This window comes from Galleria mellonella, unplaced genomic scaffold (genome assembly GCF_026898425.1).
Source record: "Galleria mellonella isolate WM207_F2 unplaced genomic scaffold, CSIRO_AGI_GalMel_v1 utg28, whole genome shotgun sequence".
Lineage (NCBI taxonomy): Eukaryota > Metazoa > Arthropoda > Insecta > Lepidoptera > Pyralidae > Galleria > Galleria mellonella.
The window spans coordinates 3,549,769-3,571,364 of record NW_026442064.1 but is presented as its reverse complement, the minus strand read 5'-3'; the positions used below and the strand labels follow the sequence as shown (position 1 = coordinate 3,571,364).

The window sequence follows — 21,596 nt, the reverse complement described above, 5'->3', positions numbered from 1 at the left end:
AAATTAATAAAGGATACGTCTATTGACAGCACAATCTGCCTGCAAGTATCCAATGTTGCACAACTCTTAATATAGTCATTTGGTAAGCACGCCTCCAGCAGCTCTTGCAATGCGTAGACATCGATTGTCTTGTGCTCATCGGCCAACTGCAGGAATAGGGGTTCGTATTGTACAAAGCCTGTGGTTTCCAGCCCGGGGAGTGGGCAATTCCAGATGGGCTTCGTCATCTGAGGCTCATAATCCAGAACCATCATATCCAACAGTCCATTCGAGAAAACTCTTAAGGAGAACTCCGCTTCTTCCCTGGGCACATACGTCGTTGGAACCACTATGTAAGTTCCCGCTTCCAGTTCACACCTGAAAGAAGATCACATCAGAGTGTGCGGTAGACTTTGGACTTTATTTCGCCAGGCAATAGAGGTCTATTATTATTTTTTATTTCATTAAATACAAAAAACCACAGCTCTCTTACATTATTATGTACATGCTGAGTCTCTTATAAATACACACATCCAGTAAAGGATTTTAATTTTAGAAACGAAAATTATAAATCTAAATTATGTAAGGTAAGTTAGTGTATGTGTGTGTGTGTGTGTGTGTGTGTGTGTGTGTGTGTGTGTGTGTGTGTGTGTGTGTGTGTGTGTGTGTGTGTGTGTGTGTGTGTGTGTGTGTGTGTGTGTGTGTGTGTGTGTGTATGTGTGTGTGAAAGATAAAATAACAGTTCGCTGAGCAATATTCTGAAGGTACCTGTGGCTCACTTGGCGACTATTTGTGTACTGCGAGTTTATCGTGCTCTTGATTCCTTTGAAGAAAGACTGCGAAGCTGGCTCCGTGAGGTACGTCGGTATCTTATATATGCTGAACCCAATCACCTTCGGTTCCATTATACTGTGCTGGTTGAGTGCAACAATCACTGTTGCCGATTCCATCAATATAAGTTGTATTTGGGGGTTCATATGAAAGAAATCTGAAAGAAAACCTTACTATATCAATGTTGGCGCACTTAGGGTATTATTATTTTTATAAAAAAAGAACAGACGGGTAATATTTAAGTATTTTTTTATGTTTATGGGGTCCTTTAAAATGCGGATAAGAAGATTTCTTTAGAATTGGCAATGCATATGTGACACCCCTAATGTTGCTGGCATCCTTAGGCTACAGTGAGCGTTTACTATCAGACGGGCTGTATACTTATTTGCAGCCTTTGTAGTATAAAAAAAAATTGAAAATTCTCGAATTAAATTGTTCATATTACAATGATACAGTGTGCGAATAGATATATATAAAGACCGTTGATATTCTGTTAATATTCTATAAGGATTATGTAGACAGATGGTTGATTTCTTTTTTTAATGTTATCATGTTGCATCGGCGATTCTTATACCTCAAGTTATTCTTAAGCAATATTTCTGATAATTAGAACATTATTTATAAACTAGCTATATCATATATGTAACAGTATATGATGAACGTACCTAGTTTAAATATGTATAAAAGGAACGCATCTCAATTGACAGATGACATTAGTTGACATGTATGTACTAGGAAATTTTTCCGGTTGGTTTCTCACCTTCGTTCGCGCTCTTTGAAGTTAATAAATATATCTTTGCAATTGAATAAGTTTTATTTAAATATAACAATATACTTAGAGTATAGTTAGTTAGGATATAACCTATTCGTGTACCAAATTTCGTTCGAATCCGTTCTGTAGTTATCACGTGAAAGAGTAACAAACATCCATTTGTTCCGATTACTTACTACCATTATTTCTGCAGCCTCCTGCGGTAACTCCTCGTCTCCAGCTGCCTTGATACATTTCTACGTGCCATGCTTCTTTTTCAGTCAGCGAGCTCTCGAGTCTAGCGGTCTCTGCGTCGAAGTGTACAATTTCAAGCTGCGTGAACACCTGCTTAAAATCTTTAAACAACATCCACATGCCTCTAGTGTCAGATAGTAGACGTTCGCGTTCGTATGATGGTATCCCCTTCCATCTGTAATCAGATTAGATTTTTTAATTAAACTTATTATTAAAGTGTTGTGCAAACGTGGGACATTTTGTACGTACGCGAACAGTTTAAATTTATGTAATAATTTAGTACAAGTGATTTCAAAATTACAAATACACAGTACACTGGACTGTATCTCGTGTCAATAAAAATTATAATGAACTAGCCATCTATTCGAAGTATTTCAAAATAGTGATTCATATACAAAATTACCCATTTTAATTTTTCAACAGATATTTTGACAACTGACAGCGAATAAAATAAAAAGAAAAAATATTCGAATCAGTCACGCCATTTTTAAGTTTCAGCGATATTAACGAACAGCGATTCATATAATATATATAATATGGTCTCAAACTAGGATATCCTGTGTTATGGAACCAGGTAGTGAAAATCTGGGGATACCACCAGATCCAATTAAAGAAATTCTAAATTACCTCGATTAGGAATAGAATCCGGGATCTCATTTACGCATAGCAACATGTTTACTATTGCGTCATAGAGGTTAAATTTTTTTTTTTATTTATAGTTTGTAAACTCGGTAAACAATATGTAAGTACTTATAAAGATTACTCACACTGTACTGTCAACTAGATGCAAAATTTTAGTTGAACCTGACTTCAATGGTCTATTTATCAACACCAAGTGATGTGGTCCATCCACTCCGTGTACCTGAAACATGAAATTGATTCTAGTTAAAAATCAAATTAATTAAGTAAATATCATCGTTAGATCAGCCGTTAACTGTCCACTGTTAAACATTGTTTGCTATATTATTTACTTTACTTTTTATAAATTTTCTACGTATTTTAATTTTCATGTTTTTTTTTTGTATGTTTTGATTGTTATATTTTTATGTTATCCGAACACTTTATGGGTTAAGTACCTCATAATAAAGATTATTATTATCATTATTATTATTATATGTCTCCCTCTTGGAGGCTTTTGTCGTAGTTGCCATGCTTGGCAAGTGGGTTGGCAATCATACTGATTATTATACTTTTTACTTATTAATATATTGTTTTTAATATAAATTAATAATAATAATAAATATAAAATAATTATAAATATATTATTTTTAATTAGATAAAGATCTCCCTCTCTTATAACTGGAACATTCTAGAACATTTCAAGTCCACGATTTACATTGTATAGATGTATTAAAGTTCAATAAATAACATTTATATTATATGGCGTCTCACCTTTTCTACACGGTAAATTCTATAGTTCATCTCTGGTTGTAGTGCAGGTTTTGAAGGGCAACGGGCCTGTAACGGATATAGGCTAGCTTTAAAATCTCAGACAGGATATTTTAGAGTTATACATTCCTTAAGAAATACCTTTACATGTTGTATTACGGCGCAAGGAGAAAGGTATACTAGTCTGTTTCAACAAAATGGTAATGTTATCAAGTTTTGGTAAAATTATAAAAGAAACACTCGAAGTGAAATTAGTAAGAAATCTAATGTTTTTAACAATCAATCGAAAAAGAGAGATATAAAGACAAAAAGGCAGAAAGAAAAAGAGAGAGAGAGAGAAAGAAAGAAAGAGTGAGGGGGAGAAAAGGAAAAAGAAATAAGAATTTTATTTAATTGGTTGTTTCTTTGCATTCTTATCAGATTTTATGGAAATATATTATAGGTAGAAATGACACTCTTGTTAATTTAATAACATAACAAATTAAAAAAAAAATCATTTATGAAAAAGTATTGAAGTATATGTATTACATTTAATGCCCTCATGTTTTTTATGATAACTTTTTCCTATTTTATTATCTAAGTTATTTTACTATTTTTGCATTTTTATTTTATAGAAATATATTAAATATGGCAACCTAGAAAATGTATTTAGGTCAATCCAAAATGTAGGGCCCAATTTTACTGTCAAACTTCCTAAGTGTCAATTATTGGCGCTTAGTTAGGAACTAGATGGCGCTGGTATACCCGGGTCTTTGTTGCGCGATCGTAATATTAAGCTTGACCGGAATAAAAACTAGGCTATCTCTTTCTCTGTCTTATATACTAGGTACTTATTTGTAGAATAAATTCCATTCTTTTCATAAAGTTTTACGTTTATAATAGTTTTTATATTAGTTTATAGTATTTAAGTTATTCAATACTAAACCCTAGGGTTCTGAAGTTCTAAATCTACGACATTACATTAATTTGCTTTCTTATAAACATTTGGATCTCTTAGCAAGATTCACCTCAGGAAGATACACTGCTGTGACAAGGCTGCTGCCTTTGAGGATTTCTTCGAGGGTGGAGACGTCGTTGACATCCGAGAGGCTCTCTGTGATGCCGCCAGTCAAGTGCGCTAGTCCATCCAGCAGGTTTCCATACTTGAGTGCCTCATATGAGCCGTGCAACCTGAACATCATGGTATTTAATGTATTAACCGATTGGGGGAGGGGGGAAGAGATTGTTAGTGATGGGGAGTTTAGTCTCCATTCACAGGGACACTACAGTCTATATATATATATATATATATATATATATATATATATGTATATGTATATTTTTTTTATGCAACTTAGAATGGCAAACAAGCTGACGGCCCACCTGATGGAAAGTGGTAACCGTCGCCTATAGACATGAGCAGTGCCATGGACATAACAGAGTATACTGTTTCGCCCATGATACCCCCCATGCGTTGCCATTCCTGAGGACTAAGGTGTTATTCCTCTGTACCCTGTAAATTCACGCCATATCCCACCCTTCAAACCGAAACACAGCCATGCAAACACAACTGCTTCACGGTAGAAACATGAATGGGACAGAGGTACCCAAGCAATCGACTTTTGTACAAAGTCTCCCTCTGGTATATGTATATGTATGTATAGATTGTCAGGTCGATTTCCACATGGTTCCCTTGAACATGATCCCCAACAATCCCCACATGATATACATATACAACGATCTGTATTCATGAATGTATTTATATCTATCGTCACCATCATCTCAGACATTATCTATCCACTGCTGAACATAGGCCTCCCCCCATACACTGACATAAGGAACAGTCCTAAATCACTTGCATCCACTGTCTTCCTGCAATGCATTTAAGGTCGTCACTCCACCTAGTGGAGGGTCATACTGCATTTGCCCGTACGCAGTCGCCATTTAGAAATCTTTCTTCTCCGGTTGTCGGTTCTTCGAGCTATGTGACCAGCCCATCGCCACTTTCGTTTGCTTATCCTTCGGGCTATGTTGGTCACTTTGGTTCTTTTGTAGATATCCTCATTTCGGATCCCGTCCTGCAAAGAACTCCTGAGTTCGTTGAATCATTTGAAGGTTTAGCAAACGGGCAACTTTGCAGGACCGTATTCGTATTGGTTTAGGTATTTCTATCTGCAGCTAGTACCTATTAGTATTTAGTCTCAAACACATTAAAAAAGACGCATATGTACTCTTAAACATGTCTTTACCTATAGTTGATAGCTCCACTTCTTATTTTGGGGTGGGCCCCGTCATAAGTACACCTGTATATCTGTCATTTTTCACTAGTACCCGCCAGCGTAAACTGATAACCTATTTGGGGTTATTTCATTACCATTTCATTTTAAATAATTAAAATAAATAAATGTATAATATAAATAAATGAATAATTTCACTCACTTAGCGTAGGCCTTCTCTAGTAAAGCGGGCCAGACTTGCGGCGTTTGCATCGACTGTAGAAACACGAGACGACCATTAATAGTTGGCAACTTATCGTCCACCAAAACTTCTCTCCATTGTCCGCACCACCAAATATTGAACCTGGCAAAAACACTAGTCGTGACAAAATGCACCAAACAGCGAATAAGAGGTTTATGTTATGCTTGATTTATGTAGGCACAATACTGCAAATACAATTCAAAATTTTTGATTTAATCTATAACCCGCAGGTATTATTCTTAATCTACGTTTATGGCCTATTAAATTAAAAAAGAATTTAGTTTACTCAATCGTATTTGCCGCGCTAAGAAAAACGGCAATTTACTGTTCAAATTTTAAAAGTTTAGAAAACTTTATTTCGGTATAGATTTCGACTCTTATATTTTCAATAATTAAAAAAAAAAATAGAATAATGTTAGTGAAATGATAGGGTTCGTAGTATAATGTCACGGTCCTCAGAAATGGTAATACCTGAAGGATACCATGAGTGTCATAGTACATTTTGCGATGTTCATAGTACTATTCATATCTATAGATGACAGTTGTCGCTTTCCTACAAGTGAGCTGTTAACTTGTTGTTATTTTAAGTATCATAAAAAATAAAATAAAGTAGAACTAGTATTCATAAATTGATTTCATATTTAAAGAGTTTACTTCGCTCGATTCTCAGTTACTACCTAGTGCCTAAGCGAAATAAGTATAGTAAAAATGGTATAGTATTTTTTTTTGTTTTGTATTAAACTATTGTTACATATATACAATACTTATCTAGGAGTGACCATTAATTTGAAATGAAATAAAGTAGCTATGACGAAATTGACTTCCTTTCACCAAATTGTCAATCGTAACCTATCAGTATTCATAGAATACTTAGGCACTCATTTGTATGTAGGTATATAGTTAACCTTGAGATCCTCTCACCTGGCAAATGTGTAGGTAGTTTATTAAATGTACTTTGCTTAACTAAAAGAATGTATTTTTTTTTTACGAAACGTGAAATGAATAAACAAGCTGACTGTCTACCTCATGATAACCATCATCTGTGTACATAAACAGCTCCATGGGCATCATATTACACTCATGGTATTCTTCTAGCATTGTTATTTGCAATTCACATGAACTTTAAATGTTTTGCCTTCTTACCCTGTAATTTCACTGTCATGTTGACATCCTTTAAACCAAAACAAGATCACGTGCAGATATTTGATGGCAGAAACACGAGTGGGACAGACATACCCACCTCCACCATATTGTAGTCTGTATTTAGTGGTTGCCTTGTACAAGGTCTCATTAAATCAAATATAGATATATGTACAATAAATATAACACATTAAGAAACCGTTACGGCTTGACACCTTTTTTTTTTTAAATAAAACAATCCAAGTTACACGTTGACAATGTGACTTTCTACAGATGAAAGAGTTTTTAAAATCAGTTATATATTTTTTGAGTTTATCCATTACTAACAAAAAGTGGGATTGTTAGTAATGGTGTCTAAAAGCCACATGCAATAGCAATGTATCAGATTGTCATCCACACGGTTCCTCCTGGAAATCATTTTAGTTAATCCTTGTTGAGTTCATCACGCTGCGCCATCTGACCTGCTTACATCCTCATCACGCCAGCGTATACCGATAGCGTAAGCGGTGGTACAGTTTTATTTTTACTCAATAAAAATACCCACCTGAATATCCCGGAATAGTCTGTATCAAATTGTTGATCTACAGGCACCACTTTCTGGAAGAGTCCTTTCGCCAGGTACAGCATACTGACACACGATACCAGCCATTTGTCTCCTGGAATCAAGGTCTTGGGTGAACGAGCTAGGTATCATTGAACTTTTAACAAGATCCCCTTGACATATTCTACTTTTATTCTTATTCTTTATAAATCATTCATCATTATTATCATTTCAGCCATTATCTGTCCGCTACTAAACAAAAGCCTCCCATAGACTGCCATAAAGAACGCTACCGTTCCTTAATTTTTTTTTTATACAACTTAGAATGGCAAACAAGCTGACGAAAACTTTAATTTTTAGGTAAGAATTTACAGAAATAACAGAAACTTTTTTTTTATACAACTGGATGGCAACACGAGCTGACGGCCCACCTGATGGAAAGTGGTAACCGTCGCCTTTAGACATGAGCAGTGCCATGGACATAACAGAGTATACTGTTTCGCCCATGATACCCCCATGCGTTGCCATTGGGGAGATTTTGCCAGTAGTTGTCACGCTTGGCAGGCAGTTTAGCTTTGATGTTTTAATAGGAACGCTTCTGCCCATCCCTTGACTAATAAGTTCCTTTAGTCTCCTCTTACGACGACGGAAAAGGATGGCGTGACCTATTCTATGCTGGCATCACTCGGCAATGGATATCATTGGCAGGGCTGAATATTTTATTACATAATAATCTTTCAACCGTAGTAACATAATTGTAATATTATACACGAGTTTGACAAACAATTACAAACATTCAAAAACAACTACAACTTTTTTAGTCGTTTTTGACTGGTATTTATTTAAAAAAAATCAATTTCGCTGGTAGAAAGCGAAGTAGTACTTTACTATCTATTTTAAAATCATCAACCATCAATTGCTTTAGAAATCAAGTACTCTTATATCTCTCTAAGAGCAAATTCAAGAGTTTCAAGAGCTGGAGATTATGCGTGAGACTACCTAGATAGACAGGATAATGTTTTTGCGTTAATAATATTTATAGAAAGAAAGAGGTTTGTTTGAATCGAAGCATTTGGCGTTCCATTGTTTCTGCCTACCCTAATGGGAGACAGGCGTGACAGATATGTATGTATGTATGTAATATTTATAAAAGATCTCCAATTGACATTGTAGCCAATTTTGAAAATACTCATATTTGTCTTTTTTTTTTTAATCATAACAATAATTCCATAAATTACTTTTATACTGAAACGATTTTTCTTGGATTATAATTGGTAAATTATTAAACAATTTTAACATACTTTTCTTGTGTAAGTCATTTAAAAATAAATCAGACAATAAAATATTTGGAATGCAACACTTTATAATGAATAAATATTTTTTAGGTGGTAGAGCCACGCTGTAATACTATATGGTATTGCAGCATGAATGGGCCGGCTCGACCGGGGAAGTACCACACCCTCACAGAATACCGACGCTAAGTGGCCGCACTTTTAGTGCGACCACATTCCGTATGGTGAGTGAGGGAGTCCGGAGGCCCATCCTATACCCATCCCCTTCCTTATCCTAAAATCCTCCCCCAACTCCGTCCCCCCATCTTTCAATACCATGGCAGTGGAATTTAAAAAAAATAACGTACCCCAGGGAGGTACCAGCAGCCATGTTGCTGGAGAATCCTCCCTCGAGCAACCACGCTCGGGCTGCCCTGCGTATTCTGGGGGGCAAAATTCCGCTCTATGGGACCAAGGGCAAACAGAGCAAGACTTCTGCGGCATCCCCTTTGCTCAATGTGAGCCTCTGTAATATTAGGGGAATTCATTCAAACCTGAACGCTGTCCACCACCACCTAGAAACGGCGCGGCCGGCATTGCTCTTCCTCACGGAGACACAGATATCCCCTCCTAACGAAACATCATACCTGACCTACCCGGGGTATAAGCTTGAACATTGTTTTGTTTCGCGTGCCGGTGTATGTGCGTATGTCAGAGAGGATATCTGCTGTCGACGCCTTGGGACTCTTGAAGGTACGGACCTGTCCATTCTATGGCTGCGCGTAGATTGCAATGACCATCCCCGCATCTATGCGTGCCTATACAGGTCCCACAGCGGTAACACTGAAACCGACCAACTAACTGAGCACGTCCAAATGGCTACAGATTCCCTGCTTGAGCAGATTCCTTCCGCTGAAGTCGTGATTGTTGGCGACTTTAATGCCCACCATGCCGAATGGCTTGGTTCGCGTACAACCGACTATGCGGGAAGATCTGTTCATGACTTTGCTTTGGCTTATGGTCTGACACAGCTTGTTTCCTCGCCTACGCGAATCCCTGATGTGTTGGACCATTCACCTTCACTGCTGGACCTTCTGCTGACCACCCACCCAGACAACTATGTGATCTCCGTCGAAGCCCCGCTTGGATCGTCGGATCACTGTTTGGTGCGGAGCGAAGTGCCTCTTACGAGTCCGACTCCACCTCGTTCTACGGGTAGACGTCGCATTTGGCACTACAGGTCGGCTGATTGGGATGAGATGCGGATTTTTTTCGCATCTTACCCATGGAGGCAGGTTTGCTTCACACTGGATGATCCCGACGCCATTGCCGATTCCATTGCTGATGTGGTGCTTCAGGGAATGGAATTATTTATTCCTAACTCTGTGGTGCCCGTCGGCGGGAAATCCCAGCCCTGGTATGGAGCCTCCTGTAGAACAGCATCTCGTCTGAAACAGGAGTGCTTCCTAACCTGGGCTAAAGGTGTGGCGTCGCGAGATCCTAACACCAGTGCTCTTAAAAAGAAGTATAACTCTGCCTCTAGGTCTTTCAAAAGAGTTATAGCCACAGCGAAGTCAGAGCATATTAGTAGAATTGGCAAGAGACTGGCTAGTTTGCCCTCTGGGACTCGAGCTTTCTGGTCTCTTGCCAAAGCTGCACAAGGGAATTTCTGTAAGTCATCCTTTCCACCTTTGCGCAGGGAGGATGACTCGTTGGCCCAGAACGCTAAAGAAAAGGCCGATCTTCTTGGATCCATCTTTGCGTCAAACTCGACATTGGATGACGGGGAGAAACCACCACCGACCATCACGTGTTGTAGGAGCTCTATGCCTGACATTAAATTCACGCATAGCTCAGTGCGTAGAGCACTTTTCTCCCTCGAAATCCATAAGTCGAGTGGGCCTGATGGTATTCCTCCAATTGTGCTTAGGACGTGCGCACCAGAGTTGGCTCCGGTTCTTACGCGTCTTTTTCGGCTTAGCTACTCATCGGGCATTGTCCCAAAGTTTTGGAAGACTGCTCTGGTGCATCCGATCCCTAAAAAGGGAGATCGCTCAGATCCAGCTAACTATAGGCCCATAGCTATCACTTCCTTATTCTCGAAGGTTATGGAATCCATCATTAACCGTCAACTGCTCCGGTACCTAGAAGAGCACCGGCTGATCTGTGATCGCCAGTATGGCTTTCGACAGGGACGTTCGGCCGGTGATCTTTTAGCTTACTTAACACACCGATGGGCAGTGGCAATCGAGAGTAAGGGAGAGGCCTTAGCAGTTAGTCTGGATATTGCGAAGGCCTTTGATCGGGTGTGGCATAGAGCGCTGCTTTCAAAGTTACCTTCATTTGGGTTGCCTGCGAGACTGTGCATTTGGGTCGCCAGTTTTCTCAAGGAACGTAGCATTAAGGTCGTAGTCGACGGTGCATGCTCTGATTTAAAACCTTTGAATGCTGGTGTCCCGCAAGGCTGTGTACTATCTCCGACTCTGTTTCTTCTGCATATCAATGATATGTTACAGATAAGTAATATTCATTGCTATGCGGACGACAGTACAGGAGATACATTATATACCGGTCATGCAAAGATCTCGCGGGCACATACCGATGAGTGCCGGAATAGACTTGTGTCTGAAATCGAAACTTCACTCCATCAAGTTTCGATCTGGGGTGAACAAAATCTTGTCCAATTTAACCCCAAAAAGACACAAGTCTGCGCGTTTACCGCAAAAAAGACGCCGTTTGTCGTATCTCCTCACTTTCAGGGCACTTCCCTTGATAAAAAGTCAAGTCTAGGAATTCTGGGCGTTGATATATCTTGCGACGTCCAGTTTTGCGGTCATCTGGAGGAGAAGGCTAAGATAGCTTCCAAAAAGTTAGGAGTGCTCAATAGGGTGAGACGATATTTCATGCCAGAACACCGCCTGAAATTATATAAAGCCCAAGTCAGGCCGCATATGGAATACTGTTCTCACCTGTGGGCAGGAGCGCCACAGTACCAACTCCTTCCGTTAGACCGCATTCAAAGTCGGGCGGCTCGAATTATCGATAGTCAACGCCTTACTGTCCGACTTGACCCATTGAAACTGCGCAGAGATGTTGCGTCTCTGTGCATCTTCTACCGAATTTATCATGGGGAGTGTTCTGAGGAATTGTTCGGATTGATACCTGCTGCTGATTTTCACCACCGTACAACCCGCCACAAACTAAAGTTTCATCCCAATCATCTGGACGAGTGGCGGTCTTCCACCGTGCGTTTTTCAAGGCACTTTCTTCCACGCACAACCATTCTTTGGAATCAACTTCCAGCAGCAGTATTTCCGAACCGATACGACAACATAACCTTCAAGAAAAGAGTATATTCCTTTTTAAAAGGCCGGCAGCACACCTGCAATGCCGCTGGTGTTGTGGGTGATCATGGGCGGCGGTAGTCACTTACCATCAGGTGAGCCGCATGCTCGTTTGCCCCCTGTGTTGTAAAAAAAAAAAAAAAAAAAAAAAAATATATCGTCATAGTCGTAGAATACTGACGGATCTATATATTTCATTTTTTTTTTTTTAATTTTATATCAATAAAAATACAAGTTACAGAATTTATATTACATTAGCATTTAGAAACCACGTAGGTTTATATTAATACTAAATACATTAAAATTATTTAAATTGTATTAAAACCATGCAAGAAGTATCGTTTTATTATTATTTGTCAGATCCGTCAGTATTCTACGACTATGATAGATAGATAGATAGATAAACACTTTATTTGATCCATTTATGACACACGTATATTAACAAATGAGTTTATACAATCAGATTATTTACACTTTTTTAAATATTTAATAAAACTATATATACTTTTACTATGACGATATATATTTTTTTTTTAATTTATCAGTCTGTTTATATTTCGTACAGTTATTTCGTTAGAGAAGTCCCAAGATTGTTTAGTAAACGTGCTTAAATTATTAGATAAATATATTATACGTACAAAGCTATACTAACTTTATCTCAAAAGTCATGGATACGCCATCTATTACGATTGTAAAAAAAAATTTTTTTTCATGATCAAACAAAATGTGAACTGATCGGCTACTTAATATTTATGCAAGTCTGATTTATCATGCTTGCCGTTTAACCTTCACGACTCATTTTATATAAAAAGTGTTAACCACTCGTCGACTTGACCTTTTACATATTAATACTCATTTTGTTGATTGTCATCTAATGAAACTAAACTTTTTAGACGTGTAAAGGTCTTTGATAAGTAAATGCCAATGAAATAATTATCATTATATAATATATTAAGTAATATATGTTCTTCTATTACTTCATAATACGAGCTTTCAGAGGGGGAAGAGATTGTTAGTAATGCGGACTACCAGTCCCATTGCTAGCAATATACCCAACCAGGTCGACCTCTCCATGGTCCGCCCTGGAAACCATCGTGCTGAATTCTAAGTATTCATCACGAAGTGCTAACTGACCTGCCTTTTTCCTCTCACCTATCATCCTTCACTGGAGCTGCACTAGCGTATACCGTTATGATACCATTCCTTTATCATGGATTAAAAAAAATACGATCTTCCACTGTTTTCAATGATATACATATACAGTACGTATAATGAAATGGATATATTTAACAGTAGCTGCAGTTATATAAGAAAAAATATTGCAAATTATTCATTCAGCGATTATAACGACGTTTAGCTTATGTTTACACTTATGAATTATCTAGACTGTAACTAATTCAATTTTGTGGTAGGTTTTAGTTAGCTTATTGTTTGCCATATATATTTATTTATTAAATTAATTTAGCTGTAAGCTTCCCTCAAATATAATAAATAAATATTATGTGATCGAAATTATAATTACCTAAATGAAAAATTTTTGAAAATAAGTTGCATACATCCTTCTCCATGCGATGTAGTACCAATATACCAAATTTCGTATTGATTGGTTAAACTATTAGGGCGCTAAGAGGTAGCTAAAAAAACTATCTGACTTTTACATTTATAATATTATTAAGGGTGTGTATTACAAGAAATAAACCGCACAAAATAGGATACAAGTTCTATTTTTATCAAAGTATCGTACAGTCTATAAATAGATGTCATCGTGAAGTGGGAACAATTACATAATTGTGGCACCGTTATATTTTCCTTCTCACGGCCTAGTCTAGTGGCGCATGGAATTAATTCTCTGGTAGGTTTATTTTATAAAGGAGACAATGCGACATGTTTGTTAAAATATAAAACAATTGTAGCGTTCTCAGGATAGGTAGAAGATATTGTATAAGACCATGTCCAGCAAATTGATGACATATTTTTTTATTGTCATTTTAACAATTGTAAATTATCAACTTTGATTATTTCTGACAAATATGACAGTGATAAGTAATAGTTATAATTCTTTAAGACGAAATTAGGTGCTCAATATTCCGGGCTTTATTAAAAAAAATCGATAATTTAATGTTCGGTATTATATACGTTTGAAAAATTAACATTTAGAAAAATAATTTTTAAGTATTTATGTCCAAAAATTATTTTTAAATACATATTTTAAATAAAACTTCAATTTTTAGGTAAGCATTTACAGAAATAATAGAAGCTTTTTTTATACAACTGGATGTCAAATGAGCTGACGGCCCACCTGATGGAAAGTGGTAACCGTCGCCTAAAGACATGAGCAGTACCATCGATATAACAGAGTTTACTGTTTCGCCCATGATACCCCCCATGCGTTCCCATTCCTGAGGACTCAGATGTTATTCCTATGTACCCTGTAAATTCACGCCATATCCCACCCTTCAAACCGGATCACAGCCATGCAAACACAACTGCTTCACGGTAGAAACACGAATGGGACAGAGGTACCCAAGCAATCGACTTTTGTACAAAGTTTCCCTCTGGTAAAAGCTTACTGTTTTCCTTTAGAAATAATCGCTTGACCGTTCTACTTAGTTTAATTACTTTCCAAAAAATTGTTTATAAAACGATACTTAGTAAAAATAACCAATTTGGTACTTAGGAATAATTAAGATTGTCTTCAAAAAAAAAAAAAAAAGAAAACGACTGCAGTTGTGACCAAACTAGTTACATTGATTTAAAAACTAAACTACATACTTAAACAATTTTGATAAATTTCTTATGACACCAATCTGTAAGTATATTTATTCAGATTAAAAAAGGAATTTTCCAAATTGGTTTACAACAGACGGAGTAATGAGCTAAGAACATAACATAAATAAAATCAAATTGAGAACCTCATTTTTGTAGTCGATTGTAAATGTTAAATAACGTCGAATCGAAAGTAGATTCTTGTTACAATTCATTAGTTTAATGCTAATGTAATATTTCCTAAATGGTAGGCGATTGCCATTAGTGGTAATAATATACATATAGGTACTTAATTGAAGCACATTACAAGACACGTAATGAAGCATGATAATGAGTCATTAAATCAGTTGAGCACATGAAATTGATGAATGAAAGTATTTAGTTATAACTTCTTATGTTCATAGTAGAGAGTTTAAGGTATTCACATCGAGTGTAATAAGAGCACGAATGAATGGAGATGTCGGTAGGGGCCGCCCTAGAGGGACATATGTTGACCAAATTGGCGACGTGCTGAAGAAGGGCCAAATTAAAAGTACCCGTAACCGGCGAGCGTGTATGAAAAGATTGATGAATGTGGAAGAAGCGAAAGTGGTTTGTTTGAATCGAAGCATTTGACGTTCCATTGTTTCTGCCTACCCTAATGGGAGACAGGCGTGACAGATATGTATGTATGTATGTAATCAGTACTTGTAATAAAACTTGGGAAAAGATATAAACTATTGACCATGATCAAAAGTGGCAATCGTCGTCTGTAAAATATTAATTTTATTATGGGCCATAGAATATACTGTGACGCCCATGGCGCCCTCATGTTTTATAATTGGCATACGGCGTTGGACCTACTATATTATGATATTGATCATTATTAAAAATATATCGTTATAATTGAGTTAAGGGCCTATGAGGCGTCGTCTTTGATGTCTAAATTTTATGGCGTACGAATAAGTATCCATGGTGCATAACATATACTTATACGTGTATAAAAATCTTTTAATAGTATAAAACAAAGTGCCCATCCGCCTTTGACTGTTTCGCCATTTATTTCTTTTAAATTACGCAACGATATTTTAATACGGACGGACACTTGAATAGATGTTTTAGTGTAGATTTATTTAACGGAAGGTTTGTATGTAAAACTAACTTTATATGCTTAATTATCCACGTAGATCATTAAGCATATAAAGTATTCAATGTGCTAATTTAGGATGTAACCTATCCGTGTACCAAATTTCATTCAAATTTGTTGAGAAGTTTTTGCGTGAAAGAGTAATAAACATCGATACATTCATCGTAACAAACTTTCTTCTTTGTTATTTTAGATATAATTTTTTCCGGCGTGAATCCCTGATCTCTAGTTTTAATGTAAAAATTCATTACGTAATATACGCAAGAAACATAAACTTCGCTAAGCAAATAAACACAACATTTCGCAATGTTCGCTGAGCGGTCATTTATCATCTATTTATATTAATAGGTATATATTACATAAAAAAATAATAAGAAACGTACCATAAGTAAGTATATCTACTACTTAAAAAAACTTTAATCTAGAAATATGCATTATTTATTTATTTATTTCATCAACGGGGCGAGCTTCACAGTCTCCCAATACGCTCGACCAAGAAAGTGTCAGTACAATAATACATATGTTTAATTAAAAGGAATAATATTACTAAGATTAAAATAAATTTAATTAATAACAATAACATAATCACATTTATATATTAAATCTCTGAACATAAACTAGAGGTAGACTTTGTACAAAAGTCGATTGCCTGGGTACCTCTGTCCCATTCGTGTTTCAACCGTGAAGCAGTTGTGTTTGCATAGCTGTGTTTCGGTTTGAAGGGTGGGATATGGCGTGAATTTACAGGGTACAGAGGAATAACATCTGAGTCCTCAGGAATGGCAACGCAGGGGGGGTATCATGAGCGAAACGGTGTGCTCTGTTATGTTCATGGTGCTGCTCATGTGTATAGGCGACGGTTACCACTTTCCATCAGGTGGGCCGTCAGCTTGTTTGCCATTCTAAGTTGTATAAAAAAAAAAAAAAACACTCTGTGGTCATCTGACGAAACCCCAGCATGTTGGGGGCAAAAACGTGTAATTGCGGATACCGGCTCAAAAATAGTTATAGATATAAAATAAGGTAAGTAGTTATTTTAAAACACAATAATATAATATTTAAGAAGATATATATACAGTTTTTATATATATGACTTCTTATAGTATATATATATATATATATATATATATACAATATAAATATATATATAAAAATATACAATGACAAGTGAATAATTCTAGGGAAATACAGTAACAAAAATACAGATTAAAATATACACATAAAGGTACAAAAGGCGGTCTTATCGCTAGGGCAATCTCTTACAGACAACCTTTGGTTAAAGGAGAACAGATAGAAATGGGCAGGTGGCGCAAGAGTGAATTAATAATTTTTCGTGCATAAAATCTTACGACATCCATGGCTAAAAAAGATGGTCTATTCTATGCCGGCACTACACGGCTAACTAAAAATTATTTAAATTAGTGGGCTAATAATTTATTGTTATTTAAATATATTATAAGCATCATTAAATTAGTAGCATCATCATCATTATTTTCCTACCCTTATTCCAATTATTATTTGGAGTCGGTGTAATATGTTTTAATCTCGTATTATAAAAAGATTTTGCATATATAATAGTTTTACGACCGGCCGCCTGCCTGACTTCAACTCTCTCTTTGGAAAACTTTTCGGGAAAAGCGCGATGAAGTCAGTAAATTAGTAGCCTATCGGTTCTAGTCTAATTTTTATTTCATACCTGGGCATATTTAGTAAACATGTAGACGTGTCTTTTTAGAAAAAATTGTCATTTAAATATAATAAAAAAGAATAAATAATTATTTACAACGAAATAAAATTCTAGTTACTTGCATATTTTATATAGATGCCGTTATTTTTTTTTATACAACTTAGAATGGCAAACAAGCTGTCGGCCTACCTGAAGGAAAGACGTAACCGTCGCCAAAAGACATAAAGAGTACCATGTACATAACAGAGTATACTGTGCGGCCTATGAAATCCTTCATGCATTGCCATTTTTAAGTATTAAGGTGTTATGCCTTTGTGTTTATTTCATTGCTCTATCCTACATTTCAAAACATAACACAGTTATGCAAACACGACTGCTTCTTGGCAAAAACACAAATGGGACAGAGATACCCAAGTAGACGACTTTTGTATGAATATAATGAATATATGTAAATAAATATAAAATACCAGAAGGAGATCTTTGGAGTTTTATAGTTATTTCTATAAAAATATAAATATGCCCAGATTACTTATGTATGAGTACTAAATATGGTCACCAAGTATGAGAACAGACTTCCCATATAAATATTTAATATGCCTGTTTAAGTATTTTTAATGTAATAATTAATTAAAACATAAAAAATAATTATAACTATTTATAATATAGCTCAACTGAACATGTCTATACATAACATGACATATAATAGATTATAATAGGTATCTAAATAAAAATAGTAAATTCATTAACAATTATAATGAATTATTGATAACTCACCTAATTTTCCGCTCACTATATCGAACGAAACACCTTTTTCCGATGATATAAATGAGGGCTTCGGGAATATTTCCTGGAAATAAACATTACACTATTTAAATAAAATATTAAAATGCAAAAGAAAAATGTCGCTACTAACACTAACTAAAAATATGATACATAAAATATTTTATGATTTTATCATAATTTAAACTTTAATTACAAGGGATAAAGCGCAGATTTGTTTGTGTACTCCCACTCTGCAAATGAGATAGTATTCGCTTAATTATTTCGATGAAACATTTAGCAGTATTCATGGTTAAAACAAATGACTGATTAAGCATTAACTATGTCGACATACCTAACTACCAATCTAAATTAATTCGATACAATTTTGACATAAAAATACAATGCTTTTTAAAGTAAAGGATTCATAAATCGTTTTGGAAACAATCCCTGTGAATACGTATTTATTTTTTTACCTTAGCAGTCAAGCAGTGCTTACTACTGATTTGAAAGTTGAATATATGTATGCACTAACAGCCCTATTGCTAGCGATAACCCTATTAGGTCCACCTCCACGCGGTTCCCTCTGGAAATCATCGTGATTAGTTATTGTTGAATCCGTCACGATGCGTTAACTGACCTGCTTCATCTTTATCTGTCATCTTTTATTTGCCTACGATTACCAATGAATACCGACAGCGAGGCGGGGTTACCATTTCATTTTCACCTTATATTAATGAAAAAAATATATAAGTACAGGTATCAATATCCCATAGATGTAAGATCAAATGGAACTAAAAGCAACTATTTATCTGTTAATTTGATCATTACTATTTATTTATTGCATATATCTTATTTAATACACATATTATTAACATGTACACAAATACCGAAGTCTTGTAATTTTAATTGGTAACTTCATGTGAACAGCGGTTAATTAACAACGCCATCTATGATTCCCCTCGAAGTATATTAATTTACTTAATTTCCGCGCATGTCGCTAGTGTAGTGTGCATTAGTATTTATATGAACGATAAGCCGATCATCGTTGTTTCATTGTTGCTCTTAATAATTACCTAACCGAGAACGAATCAGAAACCCGTTATATTTCTTCAACGAGGAAGCATTTTATTTTTTCACGTCAAAGGAAAGTTCTGTTTATACTGTACATTCTATTTTTCATTTGTGTGGTAATAAATTAAGAACACAATGTGTGTGACTGAGGGAATTAAACCATCAATCAAGTAATAATAGGCTAATCCTTCATTTATGGGAGAAACCCGTGTCAAGCTATACAATGTTTTTTTTTTGAGGTAATAATGGAATGGTAACTCGCCTGCGCAATCGGTATATGCTAATAGGGAGAGGGATGATAAGCGAGGAGAAAAATAGGTCAGTTGGTCATTGCAACGAATTCAACAAGAATTAATCACGACAGTTTCCAAGGGAAACTCGACTTGATAGGGTATATTGCTAGCAATGGAGTTGCTAAACCCAGTCATTAGTAATCCTTTTTCTTCCCAGATAATAACAGTCTCCCCCATTAGGGGTGTTTGGTTAGTAGTTGCCACGCTTGGCAGACAGGTTGTCAACTACAACTAGGTTTGGTGATATTTTACCCCATTCGTTTGATATTATAAATGTGAAAGTTTGTAACGATGGATGTATGTTTGTTACTCTTTTGCGCAAAAACTACTAAACGAGTTTGAATGAAATTATCAAATTAGACATATAACTTGCCCATGTACCAACATGTACGTAGAATACTATATCCTACTATTAGTCATTATTCATTTATTCAAAAAACAATGTACATTGTGTCCGAAATAAGGGATAAACATACAAAAATCATTACATTAACCTGAATATTACAACCATCCAATAACTATAATAATAACAATAAATTATAATAAATAAATTTTGCAATAAACAGTGTCAACTTCATCGTAATATTATATATATATATATATATATATATATATATATATATATATATATATATATATATATATATATATATATATATGTCAAATTAATTTTTAATTATTTACATTAATCAACAGTACAGAAGTCATGTACGGAGTAGTAACATTTCTCCAATAAGAGGAATGTAATTTAATCTCAAAAGAATTGAGACTTCGTATAATTTTTAACTGGAGAGGTTACTATCAGTTTACGTGGGCGAAGCCGCAGTATACAACTATTCTCAAATATGTCCTGATGAATTTTAGTTTACAACGATTATAAAGCTATTTCAGCACAAAGCAAATTGACTCATTATGTAAATTATTTGTTAAAAACAATAATAATAATAAAAAGACAGTCACCTAATAGACAAGATATGCCTGTATGCGTAGGTGTCGATTCTACAATATTGACATACAAGCTTCTAAAGGATTGTTTGGTTTAATACTCAAATATTTCTCGGTCCGTTCTTTGTTTACAAAACAGCGGCGCGCACCGTCCTCATCTACAACTTTACGGCCATTAATAATTATCAACGCTCCATCAATGATTGTTCTTTACAATTTAGAAGTGTTTATCCTGAGCGTAAAATATTTGTTGCAAGATGGCGGAAGAAGCAAGCATGCACTTTGACAAGTCCTACTCGTATTGTAAAACAATTTGTGCTATGAAATAAACGTTTAAAAATACGCAAATTAAATATCACTACATAGTGTAAAACAAAGTCGCATTCCGTCTGTCTGTCGCTATGTATGCTTAGATCTTTAAAACTACGCAACAGATTTTGATGCGGCTTCTTTAAATAGATAGAATGATCCAAGAGGAAGGTTTATATGTATAATACATGCATAATATAGTAGAGAAACACTGATAATTTAAAAGATTTCTAATGTGATGTCGTAAATATGTACAATATGTATGTATGTACAAAATTATGTACCTACTACAGTATTATACACCTTAAGAAAGTCTACAAAAAAGTCCGCAATGGTATATGTCTATGTCTTAGGGAGAATTGTGGGTCCAGCATTGCACCCATACGAAGCCGGAGCGGGTCGCTAGTCATATTATAAATTAAATATTAAATTTGTTCAACACACTTTTATACATTTAAAATTATTGTAGTTAATGAAAAAGTAGAAGCATTATTTTCGCATAGTTCAAAGTAAATCCTAATAAATAAAATGTTAAATGTGTGAAACTCAATATATATATATATATATATATATATATATATATATATATATATATATATTCTTTATTGCACTAAAACATACAGTAACAACAATAAGTTAATAACAATGTTAGCAAAGGCGAACTTATCTCTAAAAGAGA

At 35.4% G+C, this 21,596-nt stretch overlaps 1 protein-coding gene across 3 annotated transcripts in view; it reads right to left on the bottom strand.

The window, feature by feature from the left end:
- The window catches only part of LOC113519870 (calpain-C), a 49,430-nt gene that overhangs the window by 6,193 nt on the left and 21,641 nt on the right, over positions 1-21,596 (bottom strand). For 2 of the 3 annotated variants that reach the window (XM_031911641.2, XM_031911642.2), the window contains exons 3-11: positions 18,312-18,384; positions 7,347-7,458; positions 5,624-5,764; positions 4,213-4,375; positions 3,209-3,274; positions 2,584-2,678; positions 1,759-1,991; positions 748-979; positions 18-357 (exon numbers count right to left, since the gene is read on the bottom strand). In XM_031911641.2, coding sequence (XP_031767501.2) covers positions 18-357; positions 748-979; positions 1,759-1,991; positions 2,584-2,678; positions 3,209-3,274; positions 4,213-4,375; positions 5,624-5,764; positions 7,347-7,458; positions 18,312-18,384 — 1,455 coding nt within the window. The remainder of the gene's footprint in view (positions 1-17; positions 358-747; positions 980-1,758; positions 1,992-2,583; positions 2,679-3,208; positions 3,275-4,212; positions 4,376-5,623; positions 5,765-7,346; positions 7,459-18,311; positions 18,385-21,596) is intronic. The other variant, XM_026905087.3, reaches the window with a different exon arrangement.